The sequence below is a fragment of the Odontomachus brunneus genome, unplaced genomic scaffold (genome assembly GCF_010583005.1).
Source record: "Odontomachus brunneus isolate Ranch 3 - 2012 unplaced genomic scaffold, Obru_v1 Obru_scaffold_152, whole genome shotgun sequence".
In the NCBI taxonomy this organism is placed as follows: Eukaryota; Metazoa; Arthropoda; class Insecta; order Hymenoptera; family Formicidae; genus Odontomachus; species Odontomachus brunneus.
The window spans coordinates 462,464-484,684 of record NW_022639602.1 but is presented as its reverse complement, the minus strand read 5'-3'; the positions used below and the strand labels follow the sequence as shown (position 1 = coordinate 484,684).

Here is a 22,221-nt window from a genome sequence, read left to right as displayed (position 1 = left end):
ATTGCTTCTTCCCGGAAGTAAGGGGGCAGAGACGCAATCGAAACTCTTCGCGGTGCATTTACGAGTCGGCAACTACTTCGCATGAAACACCGACTTGCGGGCGAGCTAATGGCCCGAGCACGGTGTAATTTAAAATTCCAAATTGTCATTTTCGGTTCTCATTTCGCTAGGAAGTCTCGTTCGGCGGCGAGTTGCGCTCTTCGAATTTCTCGCTCGCGATGGGGCTCGCGAAGATAAAAACAGGCGAAGGAAGAAAGAAAGAAAAGAAAGAAGGAAGAAAGGAAGATGAGAGTGTGTCAGGACAGAGACGGATCTGACGAAAGGAATCGAAGTGAAAGAGACAAAGAAGGGAGCGTGTGAGGGAAAGAGAAAGAGAAGGGAGAATGAGGCAACGTGGAAGACAATGCGGAAGTTCGAATGTGAGACCTATCGGTCAAGACATCGAAGGTGGTAAGGTGACACGAAAAGAGAAGCAGAAACCTACTCGGCTTAGGCGCGTCGTACTTCGCCCCCTTCGCCTCCCCACGACACGGTCTTTCACCCTTCATCCTTCATCTCCCTCTGTCTGTCTTTGCTTTTCATCCTCCCTTACCCACGGCCGAGCCGTAACTCGGAAAGAGTCTCGATAGCGAGACGAAGGGGAGGGAGCGCTTTAAGGAGCCTTGTGCTTTCAGTTCAATATTTGCATGGCTCCCGGGGGCTCACAAAAGAGAGAAATCTATCAATTCCTGTCTTCTAGGGGCGCTTCTCCGCGGAGCCTTGGATGAAATCATTACCGTGCTACGCTGACGGATACGGAGCCTTTATGTATCGTTACTGCTGCTGAAGAGATAGAGGGAGAGAGAGAGAGAGAGAAAGAAAGAGAGGAGAGAGATAAAGAGAGAGAGAGAGGAGAGAGAGAGAACGTACGCCATTCTGGACTGCCGCCGGATTCACGAGAGAGCGGGGACCGGACTATTGTGTATCGATCAGGAATGAAGCGCCGTAAATCATGGTCCGCACTTTTGCGTGCACATGACTGGGAAGATTTAGCCGCTATCCCGCCCGGCGTATATTCCGTCCGCAATACGCTCATTGGTTCTGCGCGAATGAACGTAATGGGATAGCAATCCGTTGTTATGTGCGAGACAAATAGCGTACTTTGCGACGAGATTGAGACGTACGCTCGTTCTTGTACGTTTCGCATCTATCAATCGCGAAAATCACGTCGTCGAGTCAGGTGTACTTTGTAGCTACAAGTGTCCTTTGTAACAATTATTAATTTTCAATACACAGAAGTACAATGAGTATACAATGAGAATACAATGAGTAACACCTAACGTTAGATACTAAGATATTTCTATAATTCTATATTTATATTTTATATTAGAAGAAAATGCGTAAGGAATATATTGGAGAGTAGAAAAATAATGTGGTGTCAAGCTTCCCTAGTCGCACAATTTATTCCTTACACATTTATGTTATTAGAAAAAAGCTTATAATTGCGTAAATAATGAGTGAACGCGTGGAAAAGCATAGATCGAGAAAGAGGAATTTTGATTCCCTTCCTTTGCTCATGTACCGAATATTTTTTTAGATTTGTAATGTACGCGGTAAATCAATCTTCTGTATCAAATTATCCTGAAACCAAATTATTAATAACAATAAACCACACTTCCCCTTTGCAATTATCAAATTATGTATTAATTAATTCCCCCTACCATAGAAATTTATCCTATGGTCTTTGTCAGGTTGATACCAATCAGTTATTTAGTTTGTATAATATACGGTAATGTTATATCGAATCTTTTTTAATTATTAATAAGGTTCTAATTAATTTGGTAAACATTTAATTTAATTTTAATGCAGTTTTCCAGCAGTTATAGGAGTGTTATGTTAATTTTTGTGCCGCAATTGAAGAGTAAAACTATTTGGGACCCCATTCAAAATATTTCGTGTCGCTTCTCCTGCAATTACTGCGCATGAAAGAAGTGCAAATTCTGGAGCCATTTACTAAACGAAAATAGAATAGAAAATGGACAAAAAAACTATTTGATTAATTAATAATCAAGTTTGCTGCTCATAAAATGGGTAGGTTTGCCTTAGCAATATTTCTTGTATATACTTTCTAATTAAAACATTTTAATGCTAATGAGAAAAATAGCGCGGGAAATCTTTGGTGCATAATATTTATTTTCACCTTTATTTACGTCTTTTATGTGACAACTTTCATAACATCAAATGATAAATGTCCTTTTATCCATTACTCTCTTATACATATTTCCGTTCTTGTAGTTGTACTACATATTTCATCAGGTTTGACAGGTTTCAATTGTATCATTATCATCAGAATAATCTAATATGTTTCCATCACAATGAAATTTTGTACTTTTAGGCTTGTTCTTCCCCGAAGAACTCTTTGAACTATTGTACACTGGTGCAATAAGTTAGAATGAAACGAGATATACTTGTTTCACTCTAACTTATTGCACCAGTGTACACCAGCTCAGGAAGTTCTTCGTAAAAAGGACAGACCTATTAGCATATATCTCATTTTTCTTCTGTTCACTTTCATCTCTAATCTTGGTTGTCATCTCTGTCTCTGTCACGGCTTAATATTCATCATTTTATACATGTCAGAGGTGAATATGCATCATCCTGAAAAATTAAAATCCCGAAATTTAAGAAGTGGGACGACGTCCCGAGAAATTATAATTCTGGAAACTGTGAATAAGAATAATGTACCAAAATACAATTCTCCTGAGATATTGACAGCACGCCATTGTAACGAAAAGTCATAATCCCGAAAACTGAATACAGACGAGAGCGAGACGAATACTTCTTTTTTAATGAAGCTAGTAACTTTTAATGAAGCTAATAACTCATCTAATTGTCACAATTGAAGTTACATGTTCATGAAGTTACATGTTATAACAGGAACCGAAAAGACAGTATGTGGTGTGAAAGTAAATTTTATCAAGTCAACATAAAAACGCGTGCTAATGCATCCAAGAATATTCCGGGTTAAATTGTTGCAATAGTCCTCAAAGAATTGGATAATCTTGTGCATCAAATATAAGAGACATTTGACGGCACAATCTAAACAGAAAATCCAGGAAAAATGTAAGTGTGAAAGTATATAATGCTAAAGCTTTTCCTTCCTCTTTCTCGTATTATTTTCATACTTACATTTTTCCATGGATTTTTAGTTCAAGTTGTATCTCTTATATTTGAAGTACAAGTTTCTTCAATTCTTAGAACAACATTATTGCAATGGTTTAACCCGGAATACTCTCGGATGTATTAACACATTTTCATGTCGACTTGATAAAATCTACTTTTAGACCACGTATTGTTATTTCGGCTCCTGTCATAACCGATTACCGCGCAACTCCGTGAGAAGTGATCCTCAAATATAACAACTCTAGACTAATAGCTTAATAATTTCAGCAGAAAAAAAGTGTTCGTTTCGCTCTCGATTGTACAGGGACAATCTCCCGAAATATTGAAAGCATAAAGTTGTCCCACAAAGTTGTATAACTAGTTGTCGACAAGTTTATGCTTTCAGTATCTCAGGAGACATGTTGTCGCACACAAAGTTGTATGATAAGTTATTGACAACTTCATGCTTTCAATATTTCGGTAGATTGTCCTTGTACTCAGTTTTCGGGGTTGTGATTTTTCAGTACAATGGCATGCTTTCAATATTTTGGGAAGATTATATTTTAGCACATTGTCTTGGACTATTCAGTTTTTGGAATTGTGACTTTTTTGAATCGCTTTTTGGAACCCGCTTTTAGAATTTCGGTATTTGTTTCGGGATTATGTATTGCCTAACAAACCAAATAACTGATTACAATCAACCTAATCAGGATCAATTCCTAGTTGCGTAAGAGCTGCGAAAAACATGTCTCAACCTCTTGGTAATATTTGACAAACTTGTATAAATCACATTTAAACATTATTATAGAATTGTTATATATGAATTTAAAATTATTCACATTAAAATATCCAGCAACTAATTCCCATAAAGTCATGTTTCTATTTCTCAATAGAAGAAAACGTGCAATGGCCAGCGCTTGTTACTCTCAATTTTCAATACTCATCAATTTTTGTGGCACCCTTTTCGGCTCCCAACAAATATCAAGGTGTACAGGGACTTATTAATTATTAATTATTTATCAATTATTATTTATTTATCTATTCGTTTTCTTTTAAATTCCCATAAACCTTAACACAACATCCGCATAAGAGTGGAAACAAGTAGAGTGTCGACTACTAGACGTTTTCCCCTAACTTGGGACGGGTCAGATTTTACGGTCAACGCCGATGCTACCGTAGACTCCTCGAATCCATTCCGCACGAAAGAAACCAAAGAGGAAACGAGAAGCTGACTCGCGAGGAGTTATATAATATAAAAAGAAAAGGAAGAAAGTATAACGCGCTCTGCGATCGGAATATCCAGGGTCTGGCTGGATTTCGTGCGAAGCTGGGTTGTTATTAGCATCGCACGGCATCGGACAGCCGAGCATTGCATCCTAAGAGCGCCAGATATCGTAATAAATACACATCCACTGGCCGCGGGCGGCATTTAGCGATCGCCATGAATAAAACATAACGCCTGCATTCCGTGGGGAAGTCGCGGAGATTTTTCCTCCACGTGTCGGCTCGCGCGAGCGAGAGATGTGCACGAAAACTATATAAGAACGTCGTTCTTTACCGTTATCTGCGCGAACGTTCATCGTCATGCCCTTATTTATGCAACGGGGCTGCATTCCAGGAGACCATAAGGGGTTATTTTATGCGTCCTACCGCAGCGAGAACTCTTAATGAGCAATCAGACGAGAGTTGGAAGAGTTTACGGCTCACGATGGTTTCTTCGAAATTATAAATCGAAAAGGGATGTGTGTCTTCTCGACGAATTGAGCAATCACGACAGCATTCGCATCTCGATTCTGGGACATGATTTTAATTTTAACTTATTCAGGAATGAATTTGTTAAAGTCTGAAGAACCTTAATATTATTTAATGTTTTATATTTCATTTAATATTATAGTGACGTAGATATAAAATCAGATATAAAGTCAATCGACGGATTCTCATTTTTTGCTGTGAAATTTTATAGTGAATATTTATTCGCACTAATATTTATTTTACTTTGACGGCAGTGTTCAAGTTGAAGAATTAAAATTGTACATATTCAAACGTACAGTCAGTTGATTTAAGACCATTCCTCGATGAGTTTCGTAATGTATTCTGTATTCAATAGAAGAATTTCTACTTAATCATTTTCTGAAAACTGCGTCGAAACTGCATCGTTTTAACATTCAAGACTATTGATTTTTATTCTATGATAATGAGCTTTTATTATCCTGAGATAACAAAAACAATATTACGATAACGAGCTATTTTGTTATTCAGTACTTGTGTCTGCGCGTCCCAATTTTTTCTGCGATCTCTCTCTCTCTTTCTCTCTCTCTCTCTCTCTCTCTCTCTCTCTCTCTCTCTCGCTATGAAAAATACTTGAGCTAACTAACAAGTTTAACTTCGAATCGCGAGCACTAATTCTGTAACTCGGGAAAAGAGGCAACGTGCGAGGTCGGAAACAATAAGAGCGCTTCGCACACAGGATCTCGAGCCTCGCACCGAATCCTTTCGCGCACGGCGTCCGCGGTTCAAGGGCCGAAATGTGCACTCAGCCGTCCAGAGAGTTGGAGGAATTCCAAGTAGATAAGTACCGCGCGTTGTCGGACATGTAAAGTCGCGGGACACTTTTATTGCAGAATAAATTTGAATAACAGTCTGAGAAAGTGAAAAAAACGCGCTCGATAACGTGCGAGCGCGCGTACACACACACACACACACACATATATATACACGGTAGCTTGAGAGAACCGCGCGTTCATCCAGGAAGCGGAAGTTCGTCGGATGTTAAAGCGTCTGCATCCATCATAAAGTCGCACGAACAACATGCAACTCGCAGAGCGCTAGGGAGACACGAGTAAGATCGCGGTTATTGTAACTTGGGAATGAGAGAACAACCTCACCCTTGAGTTCGCGTTTAGACGTTTTAATCCTGACGAGGATTTCTCGCGATCTGAGCGTCGTATCGTTATCCGTTATTTCGCAGCGAGTGCAAACTTCGAGGCAATCAGAGCGAGCTAACGTCAAGACGCGACGCGACTCGCACACTTCGCGAAATGAAAATTCTGGAAGGTTTCCAGGGATTGTATCGATTTGCCGAGCGTAAGTGTCTATTGCGACAAGAAAAAGCTGATCAGAGAGCGTGAGAGAGAGAGAGAGAGAGAGAGAGAGAGAGAGAGAGGGTGAGAGAACGAGAGGAATAAAGGAGACCATCGCGAGCGTACTGCTAGGATGTATGCCGGCAAACTGTCATAGGCCGAACATTATGCAATATGTACTATGCCTGTTTGAACTGCATGTATTACACGCACAGTGACAAAACTTTGGTAAACGAATCGTATATGTATATATACATATATATACCATGTATATATACACACACACACAAATACATATATATACATATACACACGTTCTGGCTACCGCCGCATAAATTTATTCGAGGTTTCTATGTTTTATGCAAACGTTTTATGATAACTCTATACATTCGCTTCCTGCAGCTTCTTGTATCTTGCCCTTAAAAGTATTTCATAAACTCGGCCAGGTCATGGGTTCATGTGGGCAACGGATGAAAATATTATTTTCCCCGAGCTAAAACAGAGGTAATTTCGACTTACAGGTCGAAGTCATGGAATTAATCCGTACGCTAAAATGGATCACATGACGGATCGAATATTGCCGATATATTAATCCAATCGCGCGGTAAAATAATCCGATTCTAAAAGAGTACTGTTCACCATTTTCCGCTGCTCGAAACAAAATAATCATATTTTCGTGCTTCGGAGAGAAAGAATCGAAGGGAAAGAAGAGAAGAAAAAGTGGGACAGAATGCGAGTGCTGTCAAAGAGAATAGAAACGAAAAAAAACAATTTTTTTCTTCAATTAAAAAATTAAATAATTATATTTTCGTGCGTGAATGAGAGAAAGAATCTAAGAGGAAAAAAGAGAGAGAAGAAAAATAGAACAAAAAACGCTGTTAGACAGAACAGAAAGAAGAGGAAACAATTTGTCCTCCACAATTAAAAAATTAAATAATTATATTTTTATGCGTCGACGGAAAAGAATCGAAAGAAAGGGAAGGGAAGAAAAGGTGAAAGAGCGAGTGCTATTGAAGAGAACAGAAATAGCAGAAAACAATTCGTTCTGCAATTAAGAAATTAAATAATTATATTTTCGTGTCCCCGGAGGGAAAGAATCGAAGAAAAAGAAGAGTAGAGAAAATGGAACAGCCGACGCTTTAAAGAGGACAGAAACAATAAGAACGAATTTGACCCGCAAAAATTAAATGATTACATTTAAAAAATTAAATGTTTATATTTGCATATCTGGTAGAGAGAAAGAATCAGAGAAAAGGAAATGAAGGAAAAGTGGAACAGCAAACACTGTTCAAGAGAATAGAAACAAAAGGAAACAATTTGTTCTGCAATTAAAAAATTGAATAACTATATTTCGTGCGTCGCGAAGGGAAAGAATCGAAGAAAAGGAAGGGAAAAAAATGGAACAGTGGAAGCTGTTGAAGAGAACAGAAACAAGAAGAATCAATTTGTCCTGCAATCAAAAACTGCACGATTATATTTTCGTGTCTGGAAGGGAAGAAAAATGGAACAGCGAACGCTGTTGAAGAGAACAGGAGGAAACAATTCGACCCGCAATTAAAAGATCGCATCGCGCGCCTGGTACGTGTCTCTCTACCTCTGACTCTCCTTCTTCACACCCTCTCCCCCGTCCTCTTGTCGTGGACAATTTGAAGTCGTTCAAAGGCAGCGAGCGGGGCGCAGTTCCCTCATCGATCCGCGAGACCGCAAAGGCGCATTAAATCTCGAATGCACCGGCACGAGAGTCCTGGAATGTCTCCAGGAGTCGTCTCGATTTTTGGGACGCGCGCGCGACTAGGCGGCGACGGGACAAGAAACCGCGGCCGTTGAACGCCGTGCCAGCAGGGTGCCGTCGCCCCTCGTCGTCGTGCCGAAACCGGCACGCCGCATACGTCGTACGTTGCATCGTGAGTGCAAAACGGCAGCGTACAGCCGCGCCGATATCCAAATCGCGCTCTCGTTACGCGACGATGCAACGTTAGCACTGCACGTTTCCTCCGGCGAACGCGGCGTGTCCCCGAAGTCGAATGCTGCGCGTGCAAGCTGCAACGGCTACGTCTCCCTGCTTTCGCGATGTGCTTATCGATGAGCTTACCGACGAGCCCCGGTCGACTGCGAACGTCTTACGTGTAGACGTAACGCACGTGCGCGCGTTTCGCCAGCGACTTCGTTGGGCGGAGATGCGAGGACCTTTTTGGTAAAGCCCTATACAGCCTCTATTTTTCTTTTCCCTCCTTTCTCTCCCCCCCCCTCTCTCTCTCTCTCTCTTTATCTCGCCTTTTCGCATTTTCCGTATTTTCTTTTCTTCCTCTTCTCTCACGAGAACCTGCCTACCTAGTACGCGTACTCACTATTTCTCATTGTCCTTCTTGAAAAAGGTAATATCTCGTTTTATCCGTAAGGCTAAAAAAAAAGAAAGACACAGAGAGAGAGAGAGAAAGAGAGAGAGAGAGAGAGAATCCAAAGGGACGAACTAGAGACGAAGGACAGCGCGTAATGGAAATATTTATCGATTTGTTTTCCATTGTCTCTTCGCATTACACAATGTTGAAATATAAGAAGCAAGAGAAATCGCTCGTGCGAAACTACGTCACGTACTTTCCTCATCCGCCGCGGCGGCAAGAAAACGCCGGCAAATATATGCGCGCTTGCCTTTTGTCGCCGGCAAGGAAGATTTATCGGTTTGGTTTTGCATGTTATAGCTCCGTAGTATAACGAGATATTGTTCACGTACCGAAGTCGCTGGTGAATTGTTTATGTATCCGGGATGAAGTACGGCCATGCGGCCATACGAAACATTCTCATATTCACTTATCACTCCATCTATCAACGCGTCTCCGTTTCCCCCTCGAACCGGAGGTGCCATCTACGCGTCCTTCTATTCCTCCGTGGCTTTGCCATGGAAAAAGGGGTAATGTAATCGGCCGACGAGGACGGTGATGGTGATGATGGTGGTAGTGACGGTAGTGGTCGCTTTCCACCAGGTCAGGCCGCAGCGCGGTTTCGGAGGAACGACGGGCGGGAAAGGCACGAAGGGGGCCGGGAGCGCAAAGGGGCGTTTATTTGGCGACTAAATTGTCCTGTTTGATGTCGGTGGCTGATGCGGCATCCTAGAGCATCCTCAAAGAGCACCTCCGCGACGACGGGGACATCTTGGCAGCAGACGTTCCGCGCGCGCGATGAAAGAGGCGAGGCAGCTCGCAAGCTCGCGTGGCTTAAACGCATTTCGCACACGAGTCAACGAGGTAGCAAGGATTCGCGGACTCGTCGCCATCTTCGCACGGAGAGAGAATCCGCCGCGACGGCCGCGCGCGGTCTTCCGCTCGGGCGACTCGCGATTCCTCGCCTTCGAGGAAATCCGATTTACCCGGCAGGCGGACGACGTGGGGCGCGGATGAGGGCACCGTTTTATCCGCGCGTTCACCTACTGCTCGATACAAGCGTCTGCGCTTGGAAAAGCGCAGGATATATCTCTTTCTCTCGCTTTCTTGCGGCACAAAGCGAAAGTGCGCGTCGGTTATTGAGTCACCGGGGTGTTCCTCGTGAAAGCAGCCCCGGAAAGGACGGATATCGGGGTGATTCTCGCCGGGCGAGAATAGTTAACAGCTTTTCTTTCCGGCGCTCACGGATAACCGATGTAGGTTTCTTGCGGACATTTCATTTCCATTTTGTATGTTTATACCGTGAACGTAGCGCGCATATCTCGCTACAGAGCTGTACCTTCAAGTACTTGGCATCGATATTTGCCGCGTCGCGGAAAATCTCAGGGGCAAGCTGAATCCGCGCGGAGTTATTTAGCGCGCTTCATTTATACGCGCGCTGTACGTATAAATAATAATCGCCGGCGCGATTTAGTATAATGCGGGGTTTATACAACGTCTGTTGCGCGGAGATACAAAGGTGCAGTAACAAATGCGCGGGATACGCGAGAATTCCATTTCAATTTACCTCCGGCTATTCGGTAAAAAACTGTGGTAACGGATTAGAATATATTTTAACAAAGGCATCTCTCTCTCTTTCTCTTTTGTTTCTTTCTCTGTCCTGCCACTGACGAATAAAACAGCAGAAACAAACAAGCTGCCTTAATCAAGAATGAGAAATTTATCGCGTTCTGCGCGCAACGCCAACGAGTTGTTTGCGCAAAATTAAGCGCAAACTGGATTATATGCGAGTTGATCCGTAATTTACGCTCGGACAACATCCGCCCAATTCCGTTCAATTCACCTGTTATTCTGTAATTTTCACGCGCTAATTGAACATCAGGAATTACCTTTCTACCGGGAGGTCGTCAAAAAATTACGTCGCTATGATTTTGCGATCCTCTTTCTCTCTCTCTCTCTTTCTTTCTCTCTCTCTCTCTCTCTCTCTCTCTCTCTCTCTCGGCAAAATAAGGAAGCGGAAGGGAAGGAGCGTAATAGAGAGACGGGAGAGAGGGAGCGCAATGGAAGCGCGGCAAGAGGAGCAACCGTGGATGGAGATGCGGTGCACGGACGAGCACACGTTCACGTAATTCGCGCGGGTAGAAACATTTCGACCTTGTCTGACTCGTTGACTTCCTTTGTTCCGAAACTGTTATACAGGATAAAAACGTACCAGTTGAGCTTTTTCTTGAAGCTAATGAAACGAGAAGAAATAGAATCCATCGGTATACGTCAGGTGAAATTTATTCCGCCCGCGGTACAAAAACGGATCGCTCTCGCCGTTAAGCGATCCAATGAGAATTCTTCTTACGGAATCAAGAGCAACAAGTATCAACGTTAAATCTAACATCTTTTCGCGCACACACATTTCTACGTACACGATGGATCATCCATACAGATCAATATTTCCGAAGAAGTGAATAATTAAAAAAAAAAAGGTTTTAAACAAAAGATACAAAATTTCGAACGAAGCATAAAATGACAATTTTTCTCAAGTTATTTCAAGATTAATTTTGATTCTCTTTCAAAATCATATAGTTTTTCTTTTCCTCGATCAATCTGCATGCAAAAATACTGAAGTAAGATCATTAAAAATTAAATACTTTTCGAGATATACTACATTTTATCTTGATATTTTTCAGAGAAATTAACTTGTAAAGTATTGTAAAATATTTATTTTTCGGTGATTTCTCACCTTAAACTTTTGTATATCGGATGAAATTCATGTGATATTAATTTTTGCATATTTGCATCGATGAATCTACGGAAATGCAATGGAATTTTATTTAAGATTTCTCTATGATTTTTTACAGCAATCGCGATATCACCCGTTATTATACGTATAAAAGTATAAAAATAAAGTTGTTGGAAAATAAATACTTGACGAGATATTTCATATCTTATACTGAAAAATTGTCAAGATAAAACGAAAAATATCTCGGAAAATATTCATTTCTAGATAATTTTGCCCTAGTATTTTTTTATACAGAATAACCAGAGAAATTGATTTGTATTGAAAAAAAAAAACATAAATTAAAGACATAAATTAAAGACATAAATTAAAATCCTAAATTAAAGCTGACTTTGAAATAATCTTGAAAGGAGCATTTCATCATAAAGGGCTATTCAATAATTACGTCATATCACGAGAGAAGGTGGATTTACTGATGATGGTTTATGATGGAAGGAAAGTGAGGAATAAAGGCTATAGAACGTCACACGTATTTTGTATCTAAAAAAATATCTTATAAAAATATTTTAATTTTGTGTTAATAATCGATATCTCAATTTTGGAATTTTAATTTTTTTAACACAACTTTTACTTTTATGCCTAAAAATTACTTGTATTTCAGAAAAAGAGTTAGTACAGTCTAATAATTATTGCTCACAATATAATTATAAGCTATTTTTTCTTATTTTATATGAGGGAGAGGAAGTAATTTCACTTCTCATATAATATTAGAAGGGAGCCTAAACTTTGTGACGAAATGAGACAAAGGAGAGAGGAGAAGATAAAAAATAAAATTTCACGTGACGTAATCGTTAAATGGCTGCTAATAATATTATCGTCTTATGTTCCTCCTCGAAATTTTATAACTCTTGACTGAGAATTTTTTCGAATAACGCATTTCTCCCGAGATATTAGCTCGCATGCTTTTTATCTGGATCACCCTGTATATGTGCAGCACAGGCCGGTCTTGAGAGAACTTTGCTCGTACTGCAGATCTATCGGTGCGGATCTTTTTGAGCGTCATCTTTATTGGATGTAACTTCATCCAGCTTTTGTGTCCACGTGCAATTACAACGGCCGCATGGCTTTTGGAGAAAATCGGATTCCCTTGCCGGAGGAAACGCGAAGCGCACCGTGATTGTAGGAGAGGGAAGTTACATTTTCGCGCGCGGTCCTCGAAACGCGTCGACGTCGATGTCGTTGTCGTCAAAAGCATCGTCGTGCGAATCGCGCACGGCTGTTAATTTGCTTTGCCTTTAAACGCTACGTACGACACTGTAACTCGTCGAACGGGGAAACGGGCTGGAAGTAGTTTTATACGCTCGCGATATTATCGCGTAATTAAAGGCTTTCCCGCTGTATATGTGAGTGTGCGCGCGCGCGCTCATGGCTGTGTCCAAGCGTATAATAATGCCGCAATCTGGATTTATGGACAAATTAATGAGAGCTTTGAGTAATACACGTATTACGGTGCACAATTATTTCAAGAGACCCTGATCGAGTCGGCTAATCGCGCGAGGTCTTCAGCGACAATGGTAATAATATAACGCAAACGCAATATAACTGTACGATCCATCAGCGACGACACGCTCCATCAACGTCAATCTAACCGTATCTGTCTTCTTTTCATAGCTCCATTTCGAAAAATCGATCAAGGATAGGGCTGGGATTAACGTTAGCCAAAGTTAGCGCGAAAACTCGGTCGCTGCTTATATAACTTTGCATGAGAATCAAAATGTCTCGATTTTATTCCAATAAATATCAATAGATCCAATAAATATCCAATAAATATCAATATCAATAGATCTGACTTATGCGGTATCAAATATCTTTGATCATTTAAGGGAAGGTAACAGCTCGACAATTTTCTAAAAATATATTTTTCTTTTTTGCATTCTTTTTTAAGTGTATTATGTATGTGTCTATTGAATATATGTATCGAGTTTTATTTAATTTTAGTCCTAAGGCAAACTACTTCAAAATTTAATAGAAATATTAGAATAGAAATATTTTTTCTTAACTTTTTTTAACTTGCCGAGACAAATTAATTACTCACGCCTTAATCAATAGTCCATCATGCTGGACATATATGATTTTATACATTTAAAGTAGGAGAGTCAATTATAGACGTGGAAAAATCCAGCCGACTGGACATTAGGACTGAAGAGATTAAGTCCAGCAACTATACAAAGTTATAGAACTTTAAATGGAGCGCGATTTCTGCTATAGCGCGATAATAAAGGAGACTGGGGCTAGATGTCCTATATTTCAGAATTTTTAAGTTATAACTTCTCAGACAATTAATTGTTGTGACTGATTGTGCAAACATAATAGAGGTAACCTTCTCCTATGTGTTAATGCTTGCCACGATCCTGTTATACGTTGTTTTAACAAAAATATAAACATGTAGCAACGTGATCATTTTGCCCTAGTAGATCAGCTTCAGTCGGTCAGTAATGCAAGTGATAAGAAGGCTATGTATAAAATATGTATCCTGATTACTAAACTATCCTTTTATTAGTTCCTACTATTCTATCCTATCCTATTATTAGTTTCGGAGTTTCCGTGAGAGGTCTCCACAGTCTTCTAACCAGTCCTTAATTAGGAACCAATTTTACCTCGTCCGTCAATATGCTCGATTTCAATCATTTAATGAACTAAAATTGCTCTTACTAAATTTCCAGCTCTTTTATTATTCAAAACTGAATACATTATATACTTATAAAAAACTTCTAGCTAGTAGCACGTCGTTTAACCTTCGTGTTTAACATTTCTGCTGTAAAAATATATTTTGTAGCGATAGTAGAATTCTAGAAATAGCTATATTTGTTACGGCTTCACTTTTTAATAAAAGTAGCAAAAGTTACCTTCCAGTGTTACATGTATCGTGAGTGAACATAGGCCGGATTATATAACAATATTGCGAAACCGAGGATGCGGAATGCATAGCAAAGGCCGAGAGGAGTGCTCTTGAGATGACGCGCGAAGAAAGAATTCGACATCGAAGCCAAAAGTTAACAATAGAAGGGATTTGTATTTGAGATGGAAGGCGTGCTATATGGATCATGAGTAGCTGACTAAAAATAAGGACCTATTGCTTTATTATTTTTCAAGTTATTCGAAGTTAAAATTTTAAACGCCTTTTTCTCAAAACAATGTTTTCAAAATCGGTGGACATGTAAAAAACTATTCGATCGATTTGGCAAAATTCAATTTGGCATTTCTTGATTACTTTATCTTGTTCTTTATGTAGAATTTTTTGTTTAACATCTCTAGTTTTTTATTAACAAAAATAGTATTTAAAAAAATTTATTTTACATTCTGAAGCTTATATCAATCTCATTTGATCTTATTTAATCTACTAGTTTTTCCGGGAAATATTTATAAGCTAGATCTATAAGCTAGAATTTCAGTAATTAGTTAAATCTTGATAGATTCGAATTTGGCTAAAAGGTTAATTGTTTTTCTGTTATTGCTAAGAGTTGACTATTATAGTTAAAATGTATTCGTTATAAAATACGAGTTTATTAGACTCGGACACTATCCGCCATTAATAGGGCAAAAGCGAATAGGAATGAGAAAGAAGCTCTAACAGGAGTGAGAGAGACTCCAAGACTGAAATGATGAACACATGGAGAATACATGGACACGTAAGAATACATGGACGGAGCGAATTGTCGTGGAGGCGAAGCCCAAAGGGGAATAATTGTATGTATTGTAATGGAGTTGATGTACCAAGATGGCGATGGTCGCTATTTTGACATAGTGAAAATAGATACAAAACTCCTGTACCATCATAGTCGCGACGATATATCTCTCTTGCCCTTTAGTTTCTCGTCTGTAATCGCATTTTTCGCTCCATATATTTTTACGTCCATGGATGAACACGTCGCAGCTTCTCTCTCACTCACTTCTTCCCTATAAATGGCGGACGGTGTCCTAACTTTTATTTGAAGAACTTTAGTAGCAGACCGAACGTGCCACCTGCTGTCGAACCGGCACACTCTGCTTTCATGCGACACTTGTCTCTCTGAGTGAGGTGATTGGCCATATTTGGTGGGGCGACCGGTAGTGGGGTGACGCATAGTCAGAGGGAGCGTGTGGTCAATGTGACTATCCTGGTCGAGCCGTGGAGTGGGGCAAGGCCATCGCCGCAGCAGTTGCGTGTCTTCACGCGCGATATCGCTTCCCAAAATAGCTTCGCTGAATACGGTCATTGTTTACATTCACGCGTCGCGTCGCGACCTACCTACGCCGCGCCGGCCGAAAGCGTAAATCGATACAAACATCAGTAACTGCACTTGCAAACGTCGTAGCGACTTGAAACAAAAAGAATCGGAAAGGGGAAATTACCGCGCTTTCGATGGACGTGAAGTTGTCCTTTTGTGGAGTCAAATAAATCCGAGAATCAAGCAGTGTGAATACAAAGGACATCGGTTTTTGTGTTTGCGCATTAAAGTGCGCATTAATCTGTATTACAAACAAATGGGAACGCTTAGTTCGGATTTGTAACGCGAAGTGTCAGTTTTATGTCTTTGACGGATATACAATGCAGTTTTATTGCTATTGTGTCTATCTAATATGTTTTGCTGTAGCGCCGAAGTTCAAATAGTTGATCAGTAGCCCTATTCTATTGGAGTTAACGACAGTTTCGTTATCGTTGCGCAGCTTTTATATACCGTAGAAAAGCTGCGCAACGATAACGAAATTGTCGTTAACTCCAATAACAAGTTACAGAATCCCAGCCCATCTCCGGTATGAATTCAGCTGCGGTAGCAGTAGCATTAACTATCCTTATTTTAATAACACATCTTAGCTTCCGCAGCTATAGTTTAGCTACCATGATTAATTGTATCTGCTAGAAAATTGTCTGTAATATGTAGAATTTACAGTAATAGCAGCATTCTAGCAATATCTGTAGGCAAATTTAGGTCTAATACTAGTTATTAATCTGATCTTAATCTCTACAAAGAAAGTGACAGACGGACTTTCTTTTTAAATTTAATAAATAGTTCAAATATAAATTCCGTCTCTCAGTTATATATATAGATTAAATATAAAATATATCCACGATATCGTGGTGCTAGTCATTTATCCATCTTAGCTAATTTATCGTATCTAGATAATTTTCATTATAACTGCAAGACTACTTTTTCGAGCGTAAGTATTGCGGCATAGCAAATTGGTAGGCCGCATATTACAACTATAGGTTTGCTAGACCAGCGAGATTTTCAGTTTTGACAGCAAATCTTTCTTTTCCGTAAATGAATTCGCGATGCCAACTGATCTTCAATCCGACACGCGTCCCCAACCACCTCGACACAACTTGGAAAAACGCAAAATGATCCTGAGGATCTTGATTTCGCCCGAGAGTACTTCACGAAACGCCGTGCTTATTCGTAGTAGTCGTTTTGCACGTCACACAACCGCGCGACACCCGCGCGGGGGGAACGTAAAGGGAGCGCGCAAATCGTGCGCGACCATTAACCCCGTTTACCTGCTGGCTGGTAACGTTACGCCGCGGCGAAACTCGCGCGGAGATAGCGCAGGCGAGCGCAAGGCGTCGGCCGGCAGGGTTTCGTGTGTTTAAGCGAACTGGACGCGCGTGCACCCTAAATCCATGATTGCGGCGGTGACCAGGCTTAACGTTTGCGTCCCCAAATGATACGAGCGAGAGACATTCGCCGTTTCTCTGCTACCTCCTCGCACTCCGCACAAACAAATACACACACACACACACACACACGCACCATACTAACGCGGATTTTACTCGCGTAGAATTGCATGCACTCTCACCTCGCTCCATTTATCGGTCTCCCACATAGGACAGGACACGGTGTTGCAGCTCTCCTGGGCGCGCGGTCTGTGCGTGCCACTGCACTTGTGGTCGGGCAACTGCAACGATAAGGATTTAATGTAAGTCCCTGTGTGCGGTGTGTGTACCAGTGTGTAGGCGGGCTTACATGTGTACAGAGTGTCCTGAGACCACATTCTGTGAGCGTGCCTTTCATCACAGATTATCAAACGAACAACTGTACGGCGAGTTTTAAGTAAAATCGCGATTAATTTGTAGCGAGGAATCGGCAAAGAGACGCGCCTAACGTTCAAAAGAAATGTTTCGCTCTTTCAGTAATCTAGCCTTCTAAATGTCACAGTTTAAATTTATTGCTGTTTTTTGTATTTGTTTGAAAATTTTCTGCACGAAGAATTTGCAGCAGCAGTACTCCCTAACAATATCAACAATAGATATCAACAATATCAACAATAGATAAATTTTAAAAAGTGAGGATTATATATTCGTTTGTATTTCTCTAGAATTTTTTGTCTATCACAGTCAATTTTTATAAAAATTGTAACTGGCTCTAATCTGGGTGAGTGCCACAGAGAGACTTTCTTGCTAAATTTCACAAATAGTTCAGGTAGAAATTCTTCCTCCGTCATCTATATTGATTAAATACAAAACATGCATGTGATATCGCAGTGTTTGCTATTTATTTATTTATCTTAGTTAATTTCTGATATCTCTAGACAATTTTCGTTATAACTGTAAGATCATTGTTTTGAATAAAGGATTTAACGTGGGAACGCATCTGGCCAACGGATCCTTGCCAATGAAGCTGCGAGAGTGTAAATGGAATAACTCTTTATTTAGCAGACTTAAAAAGTTTAAGAAAAATAACTTTTGAATATTTATATGAAGTGAATGATGTCCCTTGAATGCAATTACATTGTTTCAAAGTATCATTGATGGGAACATTTCAAACAATTTTTGTCATCTAGTCGGAGAAAATGAAACTCCATCGACGAACAGAACAGATAACCAGACATTGCACCAGACATTGTACCAGAGTGTTACATAAATGTGCGCCCTGTTTCTGTCGTTCTTGCATATAGCTGATGAGAAATCGATGTTGCTTGAGAGCAACATTACCTAATGGAGGATTAACCCTTTCAGAACGAGGGATTGGTTAATTATAGGGAAGTACGTATTCTATATGGGTTTTTGGGGTCATTGAATCCGAATCTAAATTTAGATTTTTAAAATTCTGTGATCCAAGATGGCGGACCCAATATAAGGGGAAAAATGATAAATAATATAAATATTGCTCAATTTCCGTGAAATTTGAACTATGAAATTTTTTAATGATACTTTTTTGAGAACTGAAATCGAATATTTGAAATTCAAAGTACCGACCAAGAAAAAAAATTTTAGATCTGACCCGACCTGATCACATCTGCTCATTTGTGCTTACCATTGCGAAAATATTTATATACTTTGACATCTTGAAAATCGCCATATTTGACTCGCCATTTTGAATTTTACATTTTTTACTTCAAATTTGGAAAAAGCATCCCAAAAAGAGTACTCTTACATACCAATTTTTGTGAATATTGGATCGATAGTTTCTAAAATACATACATGAGGACCGAGCATCAAGAGATGTCTCCCGTCCTGAAAGAGTTAAAGAGCAAGACAGATAGCATCTTAGCGGTAATTTAATTTAAAGTTCAATCGTTGGGGATATCTAACGTTAACGCGCCGGTCGGAGCAACTCATCGCGATATTGGATTCCAGTTCAAAGGCAGATTGATTCTGAATACACGTCGGGAAATTTTTGGATGAAAAGGCGAATTCGGACATGGTTGTAGGACACACTGTACGTATGCAATACGCGCACGTGTCAGGCATGTGTGTATATATGTATGTGTGCACGCCGGCGTGTGCGTGTGAGCTGTCGGGGGTGAGGTGGTTTTACGGTGAGCGACGGTGTATACTCGCGAGCGCAGCTCTTCGAGTTTAAACGAACCGAACTGGGTTAGGGAACGCGGACTTACAAGATCGTCGTGAGAAGCGAGACACGGTACGTATGTAAATGCGACTCTCAGACAAGTAGGAAAGTACGACATAAAATTCCCGAGATGAGAGAGAGAAGGAGGAAGGGAGGAAGGGAGGAAGGGAGAAGGATGGTTAACGTGCCGTCCGCGCGGCGGAATTACGGCGTGTCTAACGTCAGTGGCGAAATGTGAAAAATGTGGCGTATTTTATCGTGCGCACGCGTAACGCTGATTCCGTCGCTCACTGGCAGATTTATTCCGAAAGATTTATTTGTCTTTACATCGTAAAGTTCCGTCGCGTCGACATTTCTCCGGGGTTTGTGAACACGACGTGGACATTCTTCCAAGTTTTCGGACCGTGACCACTATTTTTGGCAGGCTTAAATCAACTTCTCCCTATCCCGTTGCCTTCATTCGCGTGTCAAAATTTAAATAAACGACCAAATTGTGTATGAATTTTGGAGGACGTTCATATGGACGTAAAGTATTCAGTCAATATAAAGGATTTGTCATATTTCTATTACAATTGTCGTAGGAAGGTATTCAAAGGAAACTAGGCAATCCTCGTTAGATGTCCCAAAGAATGCCGAGTCGTTGCTCGGTGCTGACGTTACTCATTTGATTTGTAAAAATTATGTATCCCATTGCGTTCCTGGTAGAAATGTATGCAGTTTACGTAGACACCCGCCCAATTATTGTTTAGTATTAATACACATTCTCATTAGTTATAAATATTACGTAGGAATTGGGCAAAAACTGAAATTTTATTCAGTGATTAAAATCATTTACTGGATAATATGTGGGCCGACTTTTTCCCAGACGTAGTTTCAGCGATATTAATTCAGTATTACAATGTGCACGTATTATAATGTATAATCTATAGTGAATAAATTGAAAACATATTCATTTATATTGTTAGAAAAGAGTTAAAAATTGCGAATGACGCAACAAAATACGTGTAAAAACGCGTAACAAAATACAGAGTAAGAAAAAAAATTGAAAAAATAAGGCATTTGATAATATTAAGCTCTGTGACAGATAACCAAAGTTAGAAATAAAAGTGAGCAAAAAAAGAGTATATGTTAATAATATAGAGTTTCGTTGTGAAGTCCGTACATTAGATTATAGTACATAGACTGATGGTAATAAAACAAATGAAAACTGACATGATAGCTGAAACTTGTAAAACCTGATGAAATAGTACGACTATAAAAATGGACAAAAGGATGCATGTCATTTGATGGTTATGGAAAACGTCATATAAACGGTGAAAAACATGTTAACTTGAGCTCATGTAAAAAGTCACGAAAAAAAAAGATTTTCTGTACTATTATTTTCAGCATTAAAATGTCTCTACTAGAAAACATGCACAAAAATTAAATATTAGAATAAATTTATCCTTTTTAGAGCAACAGACTTAATTATTAATAAATTGAATAGTTGTTGCCCATTTTTTGTTCTGTTTTCGTTTAGTAAATGAGTTCAGACTTCGTGCATGTTTCGTGCGCAGTAATTAGAGAAAAAGCGTTACATCTTGATTGGAATTTCAAGTAGTTTTACTCGCCAGTTACTAGATGAAAGTTAACATAACTATGAAGCGACTGCTCGAAAATTGCATTAAATTTCTATTAGGATTATCAATATCCTTCAAAATCGCATAATTCTGTCTTCTATATTATTTGAGCAGGACGGCTTGAAAACTGCATTAAATTTCTATCAGGATTATCAATATCTTTTAAAATTGCATAATTTCGTCTTCTATATTATTTAACAAGCACGACAGTCGGTACTTTTATATAGTGAGCGTTTATATAGATTATAATATTTCAATGGTTATATACATAATGAGTAAGTGACACTCGAGAAAGGAAGTAATAGAATAATAATAAGTCGTCAGAATGATAATAGTTTTACCAATAACGATATATTGATTATATGAAGGCGAATTTCGGCAGTGTCAATTGTCGAAGAATTTTTCGTAACGTGGGAAGACCAAAGTTTGAAAAAAGTCTATTTTCAGTTTCGCGTTATTTGTGTGTGATTTGAGTTTTACCGAGATTGCGTTGTGGTACAATGGAACGATCCCATCGAAAATCGAACATGTGTAGTGTTAAATTGTAATTACACAATAACAACTAAACTTTACACATATAATATTTATAGCTAAAACAACAATTTGTCCAATATTTATCAACTTTAACAAATTTTTTCATGAATATTTAGTGTAATTGAATGAGAATTAATCAAATGAATAAATTAGGACAACATCTCCACTTTTCTTAAACTTTTAGGAGTAAAATGATTTAAGAAAAAAGAACGAGCGAAAGGAAAATAAATTAAAAAAGTATTATTATTCTATTATACGGTTAAAAACCCAATATAAAGCGGAGAGCATGAAATATTTTATTTATATATGTTTCTACATTGAATATGTGTATGTACATTATATACGTTCCTACATTAAAAGCAATTTTGTCAAAACATTAAAACTTTCGATTCCTTTACTTTTCTGTAAAACTTAACACAAAAACTTAGAAGTTAGAAGTTAGAATTTAGAAGTAGTTTCTTTAGACGAAAAATTTAAATTGGTATCTTTATTATTATAAAACTAGAAAGTTAGTATTAATGAAATAAAGGGTATTAATGTAATAATGTAATAAAATAAAACTAGAAAGTTAATATTAATGAAATAGGGTTGCGATAATGCTCTAAGTTAAAGTATCTATGAATAAAGCTTTTAAATTAAATATATTCAAGATAATTCAAGCTTTTTTACTTTGATTCTTATGCCGCTCAAATTATTCAAAAATTTTTTATTTCTGGATGTATTATATGTATTATATATGTACGTGTATTGAAAATATGTGAAAAAAATTTGAAGTTAATTAGTTTACTACTTTTTACGAAATTTTGCACACTAATTATGAAAACATGATTTTAAGAAAAACACGTTTAAAGTTTTATATATGAAATTTCCGAACAGCCATTATTTCTTAATAATTCTTTATACTTATAT

The 22,221-nt window shown here is 39.0% G+C and overlaps 1 protein-coding gene across 3 annotated transcripts in view; it reads right to left on the bottom strand.

The window, feature by feature from the left end:
• LOC116850689 (protein madd-4) overlaps positions 1-22,221 on the bottom strand; it is a 253,077-nt gene that overhangs the window by 33,924 nt on the left and 196,932 nt on the right. For all 3 annotated transcript variants that reach the window (XM_032829286.1, XM_032829288.1, XM_032829287.1), the window contains one exon: positions 17,166-17,264. In XM_032829286.1, coding sequence (XP_032685177.1) covers positions 17,166-17,264 — 99 coding nt within the window. The remainder of the gene's footprint in view (positions 1-17,165; positions 17,265-22,221) is intronic.